The 18,254-nt window shown below is 34.2% G+C and overlaps 1 protein-coding gene across 2 annotated transcripts in view; it reads right to left on the minus strand.

Annotated features, from left to right (window-relative positions):
* Positions 1 to 689: 689 nt before the first annotated feature.
* The window catches only part of ken (ken and barbie), a 32,038-nt gene continuing 14,473 nt past the window's right edge, over positions 690 to 18,254 (minus strand). For both annotated transcript variants that reach the window (XM_068770243.1, XM_068770242.1), the window contains exons 2-5: positions 6,283 to 6,465; positions 4,691 to 4,811; positions 4,048 to 4,530; positions 690 to 3,904 (exon numbers count right to left, since the gene is read on the minus strand). In XM_068770243.1, coding sequence (XP_068626344.1) covers positions 2,975 to 3,904; positions 4,048 to 4,530; positions 4,691 to 4,811; positions 6,283 to 6,458 — 1,710 coding nt within the window. In that variant the 5' untranslated portion in view covers positions 6,459 to 6,465 and the 3' untranslated portion in view covers positions 690 to 2,974. The remainder of the gene's footprint in view (positions 3,905 to 4,047; positions 4,531 to 4,690; positions 4,812 to 6,282; positions 6,466 to 18,254) is intronic.

Here is an 18,254-nt window from a genome sequence, read left to right on the forward strand (position 1 = left end):
AGACATCTAGTTCCCCCTTGCCGTGTGCGGGGCAGGGATGTTACAACTCGAATAAATTTTTTTTTCATTTCATTCTTTTATTTCATTGTCTCCGCTCATCTCTCACAATGTCTATCTTTCTTAATTAAATCAGGTTAACGGAAGTTTAAGGATATAGATTGTCGTAGAGTGTGTCAGAGGATATATATGACAGATAAAAGGAAATAAAGAACATCGGCATATGTAACTAAAATATTCTCGTTATTTAATTTACTAAGGTAAGAACACATTTTTACAGAATGTTAATGGTCTAAACAATATCTACAAAAAATTGTACACTATGTGAAACCTTAGAAAATAATTTTTAATTTACAATCAACAGAAAAATCAATATTCAAGTTCAACAAGATTAAGTTAAGCTTTCTTCTCCATTAGGCTTACCAACTAAAATATTTACAATTATTCCTAACAACGTCATGTATCAGACAGAATTGTTTCGATTAAATGTGTCGACGGTATCAAAGTTATATGTCGCCTTCGCTTTGCAAGCCATTGTCAGCAACTATTCGAAAAAAATTGGGATAGTAACTCAGAGCGGATTAAGGCGGCATCTGTATTATTGGTAAAATCGATTTAATTTTATAATAAAGTTTAACTTCTTTTTTATATTTTGTAAATGTAAATTTTTTATATTTTTATATTTTGTAAAGAATTTAAGTCTTTCAAAGTTCCTGTTGTACTAACCATTTCAATTTGAGAGTGGCAAAAAATACTATCAAATATATATAAAAGTTAAACGATGTGTTTTTATTTTTTTAAAGCGGAGAGAAAGAACACTTAAAAAATAGAAAAAAAAAGTTGTTGCATTGCTTCTGCAATTGCGGACGGGACCGCAAGTATATCACAACAGTCTTAAACGCTATAAAAGTTAATCAAGGCATTTATAATATATGCATTTGTTCGAACGTTTTACGTATTTAATCGGCAGGGATGATTTTCATCTGGACAACTTTTATTGTCATGCGTTCCACTTAACCTAACCTTTATTATGTACACGAATAAAAAAGTCAAAAATATGGAAAACGCATTGGAAGACAGCGTTCTCGTTGCGCTCTATTACAATATAACGGGTAGTTATCACATAGAATATTCTAATGATACCTCGAAATCACAATCCTTAAGATTAAATTGTTCCCCGATTAAAATACCGCGTCAATATGCGACGCTAAACAATACACGAAAAAAAAACAAAAATCAGGTAAATAGGTAACGATCGAATGATAAATTAAAGCGTATCGACAATTTTTGTCGCTTACAAAATGTTTTGAACAACACGCTGGTAACTCTAGTTTTCATGAAATAAAAAAACAATTTCGATCAACGAACGTATCTTACATTAAACATCATTATTGCCACATTCAAGAATTTCATAGTATGTAAAGCGACACGTTTTGTGCAAAATGAGTATTACGGAAAATGTTACAAAGTTGGGATACGCGTACATTATTTTTAGACTGAAGCGACAGATTTCTATTACTGAAGATTTTAAAGATTTCGGAAACACCGCTGAACTTACAGTTTTAATTAAAACATTTGTAACTGGCCATGATATTATTGTGTTCGACGAATGGCTTCCAAGTTCTTTAAAAACTAAATAATGTCGCATTGATAGACGTTTACGAAAAATAGCTCCTCTGCTTCACATTTATACTAAAGTAGTAAATTAATTAAAAAAATAGATATTTAAGTTTTAAGACAGCTCGCAGTGGAATTACGAAGTAGTTACAGATAGGAGGAAAGTTAATATTTACAGTCGTGAGATTATTAAATTGGTACCTACATACTTTATATTTAACAAATCAAAAATCATTTCAGGTCCCTATAATTTCTCTTAAATGTAAACACCAAAACATGCTTCACTTTGAATGCTTTACAAATCTTTGGTGTTCATCCACATTGCATTTATATCAGCACAAACAGACGAAAGTAAAAGGAGTAGTAAAAAATTTTAACATTACGAACACATTTTTTTTTACTTTAGAAGTTACGTATATTAATGATAAAATCTAATATTGAGATTTAATGTGTCGTTGAAAAGCTGCGAAATATCGAGTCAGATATAAATTGGAACGAAGTGTAATATTACGATATCAATATTTTTAATTTGCATCTGATTGAAGATCAAACGATGTATTTAAAGTAAAATTCGAACACAATTCGAGCAGCTTTATTTGATGCGATGTATATTTGAAAACCATAAATGGGAAAGTCCTTTCTTTATGTAATTGTGTCATTGTAATTGTATTTTAATGTGAGAAATATAAATAAACTTGAAATCAAAGTGTTCATAACAAATAATGTATTGTGTTATTATTGTTTTAGGCTACCCGTCAAAGCTACGTCGATTAGTGCGAATGAACAACACAAATATCTGTCTAATGCTAAGTTCCAATTCTGACTAGAAACATTGACGATGCCCATCAAATAACGGAAAAAGTCAATGCTAATAAAACCACTACGTTATCGACGGTTTTATGACAACACCGATTTAAATTAGGAGGTAGTTCATGTGACATTCTTGTAATGAAGGCTGTACAATCTTCGCAACTTTTCTTTGACATTCGCATCTATTTTCTATGCTTAAGGAATTAATGTGTCGGTGGCTTTTAAATAACATTTACGCTAATGAAATACATCTTTCAAATAAATACTATCTCGGAAGGTATTGGTCCCGGATTATAATTTTTAAACAAATTATAACAATTTGGACCCATGCGGCAAACATGATTGTTTAAATTATTCATAAATGTAATAACACCCGCAGCCATCTTGTCCCGCGAATGCTTCACTATGAGTATCGCTCTGCGATTTCTGAAATCTTACAACTAAACACTTACTGTAGTATCCATTAAACACATATCACAATTGGGCTCTCAGAGTGAGAGAAATATCATAGTCCAACGGCACGCGAACGACCGCGTCATATGGGCGGGCGTCATTCGTGCAGGTTTTTGCTGAGAAGCAAACTATTGTGCGGGCCCGAGAGATGTCTGATGAGCTCCGGAAGCGCTTCGAAAGTTAATTGGCAGAAACAACAGTTGAAACGGCCCGGAGTGTTGGTCCGACCGTCGTTCTCGCTTGACGATATAACGTTACGGTGCACTGAACACAGATGTTTCAGTAAATGGGCCTTCTGTTTAAACATCGCGACGCAGAGCCGACAAGCGAAAGGCTTCTCTCCGGTATGTACCCGCAGATGCGTTTTGAGATTCCAAGACATTCCGAATTGTTTGCCACAGTACTCGCAACGGTATTCTCGAACCGGCGCTTGTTTACTTGATCCTTGTTCGTGCTCAGTTGATGGTGTGTCGTCTCCGCCCATCTGCGGTTGACAAAGCCAAGGCCCCCAGGAGCCCGCGCTCGGAGGCCGGTACTTCAAGGCGTCTTCGTGTGCTGCGGCCGGTGGAGTCGCGCTTCTTTCCGGTAAGTAGGGTGGGGCCGATGCACTTAATGGATGGAAGGTTCCAAGCCGAGCGCTAGCTACTCCCGCCGCTACACCTGGCCCCTGTGCGTATCTCAAATGTGCCATTTCTTCTAAGTAACTCGGAGCAAAGGATACAAAAGGAGGATTTTGTGACGGTGAATTATGGAAACCGGGTCTTCTTTTTCGATGTGGTGTGACAACATAATTTTCCGGTGACGTTTGCACGAGTGTCATAAGATCCTGATCGGGCGGTTTTAATTGGGCATAATCCTCTAATTTAACAGTTCGCAAATCTAATTCGGGCGGTTCAAGGTAATGTGATTTTCTTTTAGTTCTTTCAATACCTTTACCTAACCGATCATTTAATAGTTGTCGCCTGTATACTGTTTCTTGAGGTGGATCTTCTTGGCTGGAAGAAGTTGACCGTCTCCTGCCGATGTTCTGGAAAATAAATATAACTTTTATTTATATGTTCTTGCATTTGAAACTACGAAATAAAGGCTTAGCGTTAGAATATAATTGATGTATTTGGACTCACGAGGAAACTTACTTAAGATAATGATAAAAATGTAACGATGCCATACCTTTGCTGCAACTGTTTCAACGTCGAGGTCCTGGGAATCATCGTGTTCACTGCCTGTGTTTTCAGAGTTTCTTGCTAATGAAAGATTAACGGGATTTGACGAACTCCTCCGTCTGGTAGTTAATCGACTGCACTCTTTACCTCGATTCTCTCCATCTGGATCATCATCATCTCTCTCGTCGTTACTACTAGTGGACATGGTCTCCTTCTTTATACTCAGCGATTCCGAATCACCTCTTTCTTTGTCTTTACTGTAGCCTGCACTCGGTGTAACTCTATCGCTTTCTGAATGTGAAGATCCGGAAGGGGCCTCGTGTTTGCTGCTTTCGTTGCTGTTTATATCTGTTTTAAGGGCTTTCGCTTTTAATCTTTCGCACGACCTATTTCTCTCTTCCTGCTGTTGCCGTTCTTTCGTCGATTTCCAAACGTCTGATTTTATTTCCAATAACTCAAATAGCTCCTGCATATCATCAATTTCTCCGGACTGTAAATGCGAAATAATTCATTTATTTTATTACTAATTATTTTAATTATTATGAATATTAAGATTTTAATAATTTATATAGAGATATTAATTAGATTTTTTAAAAAGGCGTTTTTTATTAAAAAAAACTATTTCAATAATTATGGAGAATGAAACCAACCTCTATGTATGCCTGGCCGCTGTACAGGAAGACAAGTAGGTGCCTCATAAGTGTACTGCTAATGCCGGACATGTGAATGGTGACGGGATTCTCGACCGAAGGCGTGTCGTCAAGTATTTTCCTATAATTAATTCGTTAATTTCAATAATAATATTAAAAGCGCTTAAAATAGGATAAAGAAAAGAGGAATTTTTAAGTTTTGGACGTTTCGTTATTTTGAATGCTGACTAATCCATTAATAAATTGTTCGTATAAAATACGTCTGTGTAACTGTGTACTGTTTGCGAAGAATTTAATCGAATGTTTTTTTTTCAATGTATCTATGTTAAACTTTTTGCATACACCAAATAATGTGAAATTGCAAAATTCTAATGATTTCGTTTTAATTTGTATTTTAGCTTTGTAATGTTACAGGTACAAAAATTACAGCTGTATGCAAAACTTCTCTATAGACATATTTTGATTAGTCGTTGACTTACGGGGAGTCTCCGTTCGCTACCAAATAACTATTGAAAATTTCAGGTTACTGTAAAGAAAGTGTTGCATAGGGACTAAATATTGTTAACTCGTGTTAAAAGACGCAAACTGACGCTAAGCGGGATCATAATGAAAATTTTGTCAGCCAAGCTACATCTGCTAACGTAAACAGTTATTGCATACTGTTCCTGTAGCGCAAGAGTTTATAGGTGAAGGTAGAAGCGATGGGAGACTATGAAGTTTGGCACTTAGTGGCCTTGGACCTGCCAGGAGCCAGAAAGATCTGGCCTAGCCAGTTTGGAATTGTGACAACTGTCCGGTTATTTATTGAATAATATCTAAAAGTTATTCATGCACTATATGTAAAACAATATTGACAGACGATTTTGTTAAAGTTGTCGTAAGACGCCGGATGCAGGCCGCTTCCTACCGGTCTTATTGGAAATCTGCGCGGGAGATCAACATTGGACATCTTACGGCTTGAATGATTTATACTATAACGTAAGTAAAATTAAGAATCATTAAACCTTAAGTTTAATGAGAAAATGTAAAAGTAATAATTTAATTCAACAAAAATAAGTTGTTCTATACAATATTTCTACCTGTTACATCAACTGGCAACTTGCAAAGTCAAGTGAGAAGAACTGCCCATCACTGGAGAAATATTCAGCTTTTACAAAATTACTTACGGGGTAACTAGATAAGCTCCACATTGTGGCTGTTTATATATTTAACAGGTTTGCAGGGATGGAACTATATTTAACACCTATTTCCAATTATCTTATATGAAGTGATCACTCTGAAATATGTTTTTTTCGTATCCGAATGTGATAAGCCAATAACTAGTACAAAGTCTGCAGAGACAGATAGTAAACAATAGTTAATTTAAATATGAAGTAATACGAATGAAGTAATACGAAACGGCTTTTTCTTGCAATATCATCATTACACTTTTTATTATGTCTGAAACTATTGATTTTTGGATAGGGCGTATCTGTAGTAATTGACAGCGTCTACAAGCTAGTGGTCGGCTCTCAAGAACCTTTTTGCTCTATCGCTGGCGGGTGCATGAGCGATGGGCACCGCTCACAATTTCTGAATACATTTATCGTTACCTTATTAAAGGGCTAGCGGCGGCCATGACGATGCGGTGGGCAGCCAGCGGCACCGCGTCGTCGCAGACCAGCACCAAGTCGGAGTACCTGGCCCCGCGCCACGCCGCGCCCACCTCGTTCAGGATGCAGGCGTGGTGCTTGCCGTACGTCAGAGTCAGCAGGCCCTCGCCCATCATTCCAGCACTGCAACCAATTAACCCGACATCAGTTAACATTCAAACATATTTTAAGTCTATTTATAAAAAAGGACATCATTTTTAATTGACCAAATTCCATGAGATCTTAAGGGAAGACATGTACTAGGTTAAAACGCGAAAATCAAGAATGTGCACGGTACTATGGACATCGGTCACGCCACACTATGGTGCAATAAGGTAATCAAATCAAAATTCAATAACTTTTTATTTATTAGGTATATTGACATGAAATTAGGAACAGGAAAAGACGAATAAGTAGAAATTTAAAATATATTAAAGAAACTGATTTTATATTATTAAAAATAATTAATATAGTCATGTAAAAAAATGTTTATAATATAGGAATAAACGAAACTTTACAAGCAAGAATAATTTATCATAATTATGTATAAATTATAAAATTATTATTATGAACTAGATATATTTACTAAATATATATGTATCAACAAAAAAAAAATTAATACCTATCCTAAATGTCCGATCGTGTAAGATGTCTGATAGTGAAAAATAGTTGCTAACAACAGTGATTTAATACGAAAATTATAATTAAATAGGTAAATATATTATTAACTTACTTTATAAAAATTATAAAATAATATTCTAATTCATAGTATTATAAAAAAATAAGTTTAATAAACATTTCCCTAAATATTACCTAATAACAATTCTTTTGCTTCATCTTCTAATTCTATAACTTTCCTTGTCTTTGACCAACTTTTACTAGAAGTATACGGATCTGAATTTGGGCAACAAAGATTTTTGAATAATAGTTTTGGTACAAGTAAATTGCATTTCGGTTAGGTTAAAATTTTAGTTTAAATAAGACTCTACTGTAGAAATATGTTTTCCATGTTAAATGAAAGCGATACACAGGTCTTTAATTTTGATCTTTAGTGTAGACATAACATTTCATTTTAAATTCAATTGCACGAAGAAAACTGTCACAATATACCTAAGTATATTTAGTGTACACTTAAAGGGCATTAATATTGAAACAATCATTTTACAGCTATTTGTACGTATTTTAAAGTGACACGGCATAATTTATTGTAACGTGTGTAATTTTGCTCCCGATCTGATATATGAATGAATAGAAATGCGGTAAATGTGGTAAAAGTGATAAAAATTGATAATATATTTTAACTATTACAATTGTGGTTAAGTATTTCTCTACTGTATATGTGACCGGAAAAATATTATCGTGGTTTTATTGCATAATGAGTACGACTTAGAGTACTTATAGTATAAGTACGTACAACATACCCGTATATATATATATTTATATATATATATATATATATATATATATATATATATATATATATATATATATATATATACATAAAATATTAAATACTCTTATGCCTTTACTTATACTTTTTGAAAACCATTGTTACATAATAATATCCATGTAAATAAAAAATAAAACTGTAGGCGGCTTGATTAATTAAGTGATTTTTAGTCTCCGTCGCGCTCTCTTTGAAAGTGAATTACAAAAAATGGGGCAAATATGGGCAAGATTTTATTGCTGATTCTGAAATTAGATAGTTTATCAAATATAAAAATCATAATTTCTAATCAGCGGCAATCAGCGCTAACTACTAAAACTTTAACGACATTTTTTATTTTTTTCGGTTTCAGTATATTTTATTTCTCCATTTTTTTAATATTTGTTATTGATATTTTATTATAATTTTTTTTTAATAAATACACCAAAAAGTTTCTCATGCATATAAAAATATAATATTGTAAATATTTTATGTAAAAGATATGTTAAAGATGGTTTGAAGTTGTCCTTGATTTTTTCAAAAAACTTCTGTTTAAAAATTCCGCAACTTTGAGGTCTCATTATAAATAAATAAAAATAATTACAAAAAAATACCTTGTAAATAAAAAAACTATAGAGTTTTACCTCTGTATACCATAAATTATATATATTGTATTATTCAGACGAAAATGAATTATGAGATGATATGAGCCTCGATGTACCATAGTGCGCCGGGTAGACTTATGTCTACACTTAGTAAAGAACTAAGTTCCTTCTTAATTGTTTAAGGAGGAACTTAGTTCTTCACTTTTAATTGCATACATTCTAGAAAGTTGTACACCTTGTTTCCTTTCTAAACTATACTTTATTTATTTATAGTTTGTAATTTTTGTAATCTACTAGTTTAGTAAGCCAAATAAAGTAATGAAAAAAGTCTAGGTCTTCGCTGGATTTCCGGGGAAATCTATCAGTGGAAAGTAATTCGTAATCGCGGAGGACTATGAGAAGAGCCGTGCGGCGACAAACGCGTCTGGTCTACCACAAGGATACGACTTGAAAATAAATGTTATTTTTGATCAAATTACGAATGACTATCGGTCACAGTTCCACGTTCAGAATAGAGATATTTCTTAACATTATATTTGGTTTGTACTTTTTCCTTTATTCAAATCAGAAGTCTATTAACTAATATTATTTTAATATTTTTATTGATTTCGTTTAATTGCTCTAGTAATTATGATAATAGGCGTGTAATGAACAATTAAAGTTTGAAAACATGGACAAGGGCATACTACAACATCTCGTGATCGTGTAACATCCGATATGTACGTTAGATTCATCGGTTATGCGTTCGTGTGCGTTGCCCAGCGCACGAAACGCTGGTAAATAAGTGAAATCTCATTGAATTGAGCTCCGCCATAATTTTCTCGGTTCATTAGTCCTATTCGATGCCAGACTGAAAATCGCCGTTTCAAAGAGAGACAAGGTTGCAGCCACTGAACTGTTGCGATGTTTCAATATCATCGCCGGCATTAAATTTATTGAAATAAATGCATCTAAAACAATCGAAGGTGCGATCATTCGTTGGTAACAATGGCCAATAAACAGAGATAGAAAAACAATTTGGTCTTATATTACTCAATCAAATTATAAAGGTTAGAAGATGAGACGAATTTAAATTAATCCACGCGGTCTTGGAATGCCAAAAGCGGCAGAAGTCCAGGTCGCAGGTGATAGAAAGCCTGTCGCAACTCGACCCTGGCCGCGTGGCCTCTCGCAAAGCTAATATCGCGTTGCACAGTCTAGGGAACGTTTAAAAGACGATTAACGGGTTCTTCTCGCCGTGCGTTAAGTAAGAGCTAAGTCAATGAGAGCGGATTCGCGCTCATTGTTGTCGGCAACCGACGCCATTGTTGCACTGTTCTGCTCAAAAGTCACATTTAATTGCGAAGGTTGGCGGCTAAAACGCATCGAGATAAGTCTAGTGTATTCGTCAAAGAAGGCACCGAACGACAATCTCGATCGCGACCTCTATAGCTGTTTCGCAACGCATTCGACTCTTCAATGATTTTTGAATTTAAAACGTTTTTACTTATTCCGACAGCACCCTACTTTAATGCTTATTTTAGATTAGACGCAATATGCTCAAAATCATATACAACATGCGAAATTTATCTGCGTTTTCAATGTAAATTGGATGTTGATTTGATTCTAGCGTATAAATAAAACGAATCACAATGCTGTTAACATTTTTTCCACAAGTGCGTGCATCTGCAAAACAATTTAAGAATTAAGTAACTTAAAGTACGACTGCGTGTATTAAATTTGCGTTTATTTTAGTCCGTGCCGGCGCGAGTCGATTAAGTTCTAATAAACTCTAATTGAAGGCCAAGTTTCACTTATTTATCGTTTATTGGTTGATAACAAATACTTTCGCGCTTAGTAATATCATATCTCTGTTACAACTAATACAATCACAGTAAATATTGTTATATAATATTTAATATTATATAAATGACATAATATCAGAAAAATTAATTTAAGGAGCGGTTATTCTAATTTTATTTTTAATTTTTGATTGAATATTATAAAAATGTTTTTAACGTCTCTAAATCCAGTTTTACAATAAAAATGAAAATGTGTATAAAAAATAAAATAAAATTTTGTTGTAAATTAGATTTTTTATGTAATTCTATAAAGGCATGGAGGTAAAATTTTAGGTACTTTTTTGTAAATTTAATTTCATTTTGAGATTGCTTATTTCTTTACAATCAATGAGTTAATTAAAAAAAAAGAATCATATACATCTTTACAAATAGTTAATAACGATTAACGCAAAGAGCTTACAAAAGTATTAATAATCGGTATGGCTAACTATTTAAATAGTATATAATGATAGTAATAAATACTATGTTATGAAGTAAACATAATATATAATAACATTAATAAATACTATGTTACAAAGTATACACGATATACAATAATGGTAAAAATTACAAAATGACACGAAATTTCATTAGCATAAGATGTAGTAGAAAAATTGATATGGTATGTAAATATAAGAATAATTGAATGTAAATTAATTAAATTGTATTACTTTTAGATTTTAAGTCAGAATTTTCAATACAATTTAATTCCTAACAAGTAAACCCGCGGTGAATTGTTCGCAGAGCATTGTATTTTCAGGGCGGCCCGTGTTCAGCGGTGCGTGACGGTCTCTCCCGCCATTGTTCATGTGAAACCACACGTAACTGCAGTTCACAAGTTGTGCATCACGTTGCCAGTATCCCAGGGCTGCCATTTAAGAATGTACTTGTATTAACTACTTTTTCAATTATTTTTCAGTTCAATTCCATTATCATAATACCTTTAAAGAATTATTGGGTTCTATGAAATTTACTAAGTAGCTGTTTCGTTACTGAAAAGTAAAAGTATAATGCGATTGTTACTCTACTTGAGAAGCTATGGATGGATTTTTAAGACAAAAAACGAAAAAAATGGCATCTGCATTTTCAAAATAAATGTTGCGATTCTTCAGACTACTCCTGTTATTTATTAAACCGCCATCTAGTTTATATTTCTAACACAAATGAACGTCATATTTTGTTGGTCTTAGCTTTTACTAGATGGTGTTGACATGGTTTAAAATTAATTTGATAGATGGCGCTAAAATAATTAAAAGATTAATTACAAGTGCACATGACGTAGCATTCGTGTTACTTGGTCGCTTTTACTACTCACGTTGTAAAAATATTGTTAACCTTCGCGCAGGTCAAGCCTACATTTACTTTCACTGACATTTTTCAGTAAGCAAATTCTGGAAACATTAATACAATCCCTTTTGTCGCCTCTTACTCATTTGGTTACGAAGGTGATTCGGTTGAGCAATCGCTCTTAATGATATTTATTTATTATAATAAGAACAAAAACTGAAAGTTATACAACAGTTAGTGGCTAATTTATTTATCACATAGAGTAATTAATGTTGGCAAATCGACACAAAAACTTTCAATATATTTTAATTATAATTGCATTTCGTTATTTGAAATGATGTTACCGACGAAATTCGCTATGAATTCATCGAATGGATCAACGAAAAAATAAATTCATGTAATAATTAGCGCAACGGTTTTTGTTTGCTCTATATAATTTAATTATTTCGCAATTGAAATATCATTACATCTGTCATTAAACAAAAATGAACCGCATCGAAAACGAACAGGAAATGTTGCAACGAGATCTTAATGTAAACAAGAAGCAATAAAAATATCTCAATCAGTGATCAAGTGTACATTCAAGGTTGGGTCATAAAAGAAATACGCCCGCTGCGTTACATAATTCTACCCACACTAATTAACTACGTACAATCCTAGAATGGTCAGGCTGAGTTATTGCCGTATACGCGGTCCATACGGGAATCTAGATTCTTGCCATTAATGGTTTTTTTATGACGGCTACTCATTGTAAAAGGAGGAATAGAGAGGAAGGCGGCGCCATGCTGTTAATTGGTGGTAATTGTTGTACGTGTTTCCTTACAAAACTGCTATGGTAATCTTTTCTGCAAGATTCTGTATGTTATAAATAGTAAAATCAAAATAAAGGCTAACATAAATATTAATTATTTTATTATTACTTATGTGCAGACTACATTGTGGAATGAATAGGTGCCGAAAGCAATTTCCGTAAACAGTATTTTATATGAAAAAAGATCTAGGCCATTTCATTATCCTGTAGTCCTTGGCTTTAAGGAGTGGGGGTTAGGTATATGTGAGTGTATACAAAATCTAAGGTGCGCTTGTGTTGCGCCAAAACGTGAGGTTTTAGTTATTTAGAATCCTAAATAGATAACGAAGTAATTTAAAACTTTATTTAGAAAATTTTAAAAGTCTGCAGATTTTTTTCTTAGTGTTAAATACTAGAACAAAATATGTGTTTAATATTACATAATTTTTTTTTAACCATCATTTATTTATGCGACACTGAGGCGACAGATGACAATGTTGTACCTTCACCGGAAACAATAGGTAATTGGCTTACCGCTAGAAGTTAAATTAAGTCGCGTTTGCGAAACGTTTCGCGTAGCCGGTTTTGCAAGCTATGAAATTGTAAGACACCGCCACCGTTGGACTACTGGAGCGTAGGATTGGGAAAAAAGTTCCAACTTTCCCCGGGCCGTTGCAAAATAATTTAATGTTACGAAAATTTATAATACGTGTGGCGGCGAGTTGTCGTGTTGACAATAGATATTTCTAGGTTACAACTTAGGTGCATTAAGACATACTGTAATCAATTTATTTAAAAAAAAATGGTTTTTGTCTTAACGCTGAAACAATGAGTACAATTTTTTGGTATTTTCATTAGCGTTAATTATTGTTGAAATGGTGATATACATTATTTCTATCTGTAAAATCTTAGCTGACCTGTACTCGGCAGTCTCTAACTCTCCATGCCTTATATTTCCAAAGGTATCGTTATGAGTCAGTGTATAGATAACATTTCCAACATCCAAAAACAGGCATTATAATAGTTCTTTCTTTTAGTATCGGGAGAAGGAAACCCAAACACCCGGACTTCTGGCGTAATTCCGTTATATTATGGTCTTCTTTGTCCATTTTGAGGGGTCTACATAGTCACCAGTGCTCCTCAATATGTTATCACTAAGCACCAATCAACAAAGAATTGAGGAGAATCAACTTTCTTTAGCATCCTTGCCGTGCCAAACTTATACGAAATTACTCAGAGTTAATGTTCTCGTCGAGTTTACTAGGGTATTGATAACCCACTATTTCATCACCAGGCCTCCCCAGTACAAAGAAAGACGTATAAATGTCACGTCTTTGTTTGAAATTCGGTAAAATTGCTATTTGCTTTCAACATATGGCAACCGAGGTCAAAACGACACATTAACCGCTATCTATTTAAATAAATACGCTTTCTTTATTAACAAGAGGAAACTAATAATGTGCTTTAGTTTTTAGCAAGAACGAATTAATAATTGCATTATTCTATCGTACAGGCTTTCAGGAAAATAGTGACGAGAAATTGTGACATTTTTCGATGAAGACGGATATGACATGGGATTATTTGCCATCATATAATATTCACATAAATACAAAAGTAATTTTCAAATGTTTTATATTTAGTTTTATATTTGTTTTATATTTGTTTTGTTTTATTTATTTTACTATTTGTAGCAAAAAATATGGCACTAACAATAACATTTTTTCAAAATCCAATTGAGAATTAATGAGCAAAAAAAGGAATTCAAGCGTGACCTACATTTCAGACGTTGCTCCATGAGGTAAGAGTCCATGATACAGAATATTTCATTGATGACAAAATCGAAATAAGTTGAAGTGACGTGAGTATTTATTCAGGTATCTCACGGGTATGGCACGGCCGTGGAAGCGATAAATCAGAGCTAGGAATGCAGAAAACAAAGCGCTGGCCGGTCGATCTAAATTTCATAGTGCTGCGATGCGTACAATAGGCAATGCCACAGTCCCGCGGCCCTACGAGAGACGTTAACAGTCCCATTGACAGTTTCATGCTCCACTTACGCCACTTAAACGATCGATTCTATTAAATTGTCCGTTTTCATTCCAACGCTCGTTGAAATTTGCGACTGTATCGACAGCGCACTTCACGCCCGTCAAGCGTCTAACGTTAACATTGTCCGACGGATCCCATAAGAAGCTGAATAAATTAATAATAAGGAAGAGTTTTGCGGCACGAAACCGTAATAACAATTCCGGTACACGGCCTCAATGACGAATGAAAAGAGGTACTTAGCAGTGGGCCAGACCCCTTTACACGGTTCTAACAGCCGCGCAATATGACAGAAAACGATAGTGATGTAAGTCGATAGTCGTCAAACAGGAAATCGCGGGGCGCGCGTGGCGAGCGATATGCGGCGCACGCTTTGTGCCGGTGGCCTTCGGACGAAATGTTTGCGGCAGCGACTGCGTATCGCACCACATACAAGCATTATGTAAGCCCAACTCCACAACAAACGATAGCTCATTCATAAGAGAAGCCAACTTAGCCTCGGTGCATCACTACGTCCCGTCCACCGAATTTGTTTTTAAACGCTCCCGAACGCTCGCAATCCATCTTGTTTACTACTCCGCGTGCGTATGGGAAATGATAAGCGTTTGCCCGATAATTTCTTTACGTAGTAAAACAAGGAACTGTCTAAATTTGTTATTTTAATCAATGCCAACTGGAGCCGAGTGAGATCATTGTCATTATGATAATTTTTTTACTGGCGTTTGGTTTCTCCGGCTTTAGACTTAATTAAATTTATGTATTATCTGTTACACAATTACCATAATTATAATAAATTTTATGACTTATTTAGTTTGGTGTATAATTTATGAAAAATCAAAACACAGAGATGTTAATACGGTTTTCTAACGTATATGTTTATCTGGTCTATAAATAACATTGGAAATTTTATTTTAAACATTTTAGCTCTCTCTGCTTAATCTACATGTGAGGTTAGTTTTGTTAAATCAAATTATGGGTGATTTTCATGCGCAATAAATAGTTACATTAACACAATACCTGCAATGTACTATGATAACCTTTAGGTGTATTTATTCTATTTATTTTACGTAGCGATCCTCTGACGAAGACCACATATATTTAGCGACTGACAAATGAATTTATTTATACGTTAACTCCATACCCTTGCGCGAGAGAGTTGGGCCGAAAGCGCGAATGAGTATTACCTTCGATGATGCTAAAATAGCTTCCACAGTTACACTCTCACCTTGCGTTTGATTGACGATTGATCCCTTGTGCCAGATACTTGCTAACGGAAATCGCAAATATAATATATCGGAGATGTACTTTTCAGTGAAACCGCTGGCCACTAACAATCAAAAAATTGTTGTAAGCTGCCAATATTTTCACATCACTACCCGATTTAAAAAAAAAAAAACTGTAGAATCATTTGCGCAAGAAGCGGTATAAAACTTAAATAGGAGACTTAAATGTAACCAACACAAATATTCCTGTTAAGAAATTTCCAGGTGCCGACCTAAAACTGTTGAGTGAAAGGTAATCACTGATCTTTAAATATACTATGTTATACACCAAGGTATACGTTTACATCGTTTAAAAAAACTATTTTGCTTTTAAATGCGTAGATAGAACATAAATGTAGGTCGAATGACGTTGAAAAAATCTTAAAATTCCCAATTTAATTCGGATTTTCCAATTACGAACACGATTATCGAAAAGGCGTCCGTTTAAAAATTTTGAAAGTTGTTGGTATTATAAATAACAAGCTGAGGCCGTTGAGATATTACGAAGAAACAAAAACAAGCCGATTCAATTCTCTTGTATAAAAATAATGTAAAATAATATCTCTGAGAATTAAAAACAGACGTGCTACTAGGCGGAATCACAGACAATCATTGATTTATATGTTTTTTTTTAAAAAAAAATAATTTTGTACGGAATTACGTACTATATGGTAATTATTCTAAGTTTAAAGATAAAAGTTCTAGATATATATATATTGATAATGTTTTCTATTCTATTTGTCTCCTTAACTAGTCGTTATATTCGAGTGCGTTCTTAGATTCGTTTACATTTCAAGTGGCATGTCCTCGGTGTTATATGGTCGAGATGAAAAGACACATTCATGTGTATAATTTATAGATAAATAATCTTTGATTGATATTTTATAGCAGTTATCGAAACGGACATTTCAAGATTCTTTGCTTTTGTCATAATTCTAATCAACTAGATATTTTAACTTAGAATTAATTAGAAATATTGTGAAACTGGCCAACACTTAACGGTTTTTAATGTGACATTGACATCAGTTATATTTATAGTATTTAATGACACTAAAAACACAATTTCTTCAAGAAATGTTAACTGTTTGTAGATCTCAGATGTTATTACAGACAAGATGCCCTTCAAAGGTATCATAGATAACTTTAAAGTATGTATTTAATTGCCGTACGTTTTCATTTCACATTGAAATCTCTGGCTGGATGGATCTAGATGAATCTCACCTAATCGTTCTTAGCTTATTTATTCGTTGTAGCAACATTTTCACTATGAAATATATAGACTTTGTACCGATATTTGGCGAACACGAGCAGTTGATGACTATTTACAATAAACGTGTCTAAGAAAAGGTCGGATTTGATTGTCTGTCGGCAGCCATTTGAATATCTGTTGTGTTCTTACAACAAATTATAATGTATTAAATCATCGACGTACAGGCTCCCACGCCGTGAAATCCGTTGACCTTGACGCCTGATAAACAATTTATATACAAGTACCCATCGAACAAAATGCGAGTAAAAACATTATTAAGAAATCTGAACGTAAATATTTTTTGATTAAATCAGTTTGCGGCGTCTTCCGTTTACTTGCTTTACGGTTGTCTATGAATGCTCCGAGGTGAACCAGACTTGAGGCAAGGTCTGTTTTGAAATAGGATGGCACATGACCTTCAGGATGAAAGTCAACAGTGTTGCGTAACGTATCGGCGTGATCGGCGCACCACTCTATGCTAATAACCACCGCGAGACACATTTCGGTGCCTGCTCATGACCCACATAGCACGTTCAAGGATTTCACATATTTGGAAGGCGGTGATTTCAAAACTGCTAGAATTTTTGGGTGTGTTTGTTAGCGAGGCAACGTCAAGGCGAAGCGCGATGGGATCGCTCCGTTGGACCGTAAAGTTGAAGATTAGAATCATTTAGTTATATTTTCCTTCAAAACATTGTCGCTGATTTTTTTTGATTGAGAAATAAAGTGAAAACGTCAATAATGAGTCATTTGTTGGTTCGAACGTCCGTGTTCTGTTCTAAGAATCATCTCAAACCGTTAAAAGGTTTCTCCTAAGCGGTTATAAAATTAATACGTTATGTTATAAATCTGTTATAATCTTTGTTGGGTAGATTTTCACTGCTCCTTTCTACTCGTAGATCGGTGTAACACATAGATAGAGACTGCACGTGTGTTATAGCAGTGTGCAGCGGCGGGTGTGTGTGCGTGCACACATGCGTGCGCAGTGCGCTTGTAGGAGTGAAGCGTGCGTAGATCCGCGGGCTGCAGTGGTGGGGACTAGGGCCGGCGAGCGGGCCGCAGTTTTGTAAGATCGTTTTATTTCAAGGTCACTCGAGCAGTTTTTAGAAAGTTACCTCACACGCTCAAGTGTTAGGTAAAAATTAAAAACATTCACGTCTATCTAAACTGCTATAATCTCAAAATAATTGGATTCTTTTGATAAATTCGTTCCAAAGTATAATTTCATTAACTTTAAAATCATTCGCAAAATATTGTGTAAATTAATGATTCAGATTTACTGGCAAGAACAATCCAACTTCTGTTAATCGTATACGTTCTAAAGATAACAGATACAGCTTTATGTGTCAATTAATATATGTATGTTAAGTTGATAAAAGTTTTCGTGTTGTGTTCTATCTTTATAACAGGCACAAGTGTTATTAGTGACAAACTTCAGGGAATTATTT

Source organism: Battus philenor, unplaced genomic scaffold (assembly GCF_028537555.1).
Source record: "Battus philenor isolate CCGP_79_NKW_IND1 unplaced genomic scaffold, ilBatPhil1.0.hap1 SCAF_3, whole genome shotgun sequence".
NCBI lineage: Eukaryota > Metazoa > Arthropoda > Insecta > Lepidoptera > Papilionidae > Battus > Battus philenor.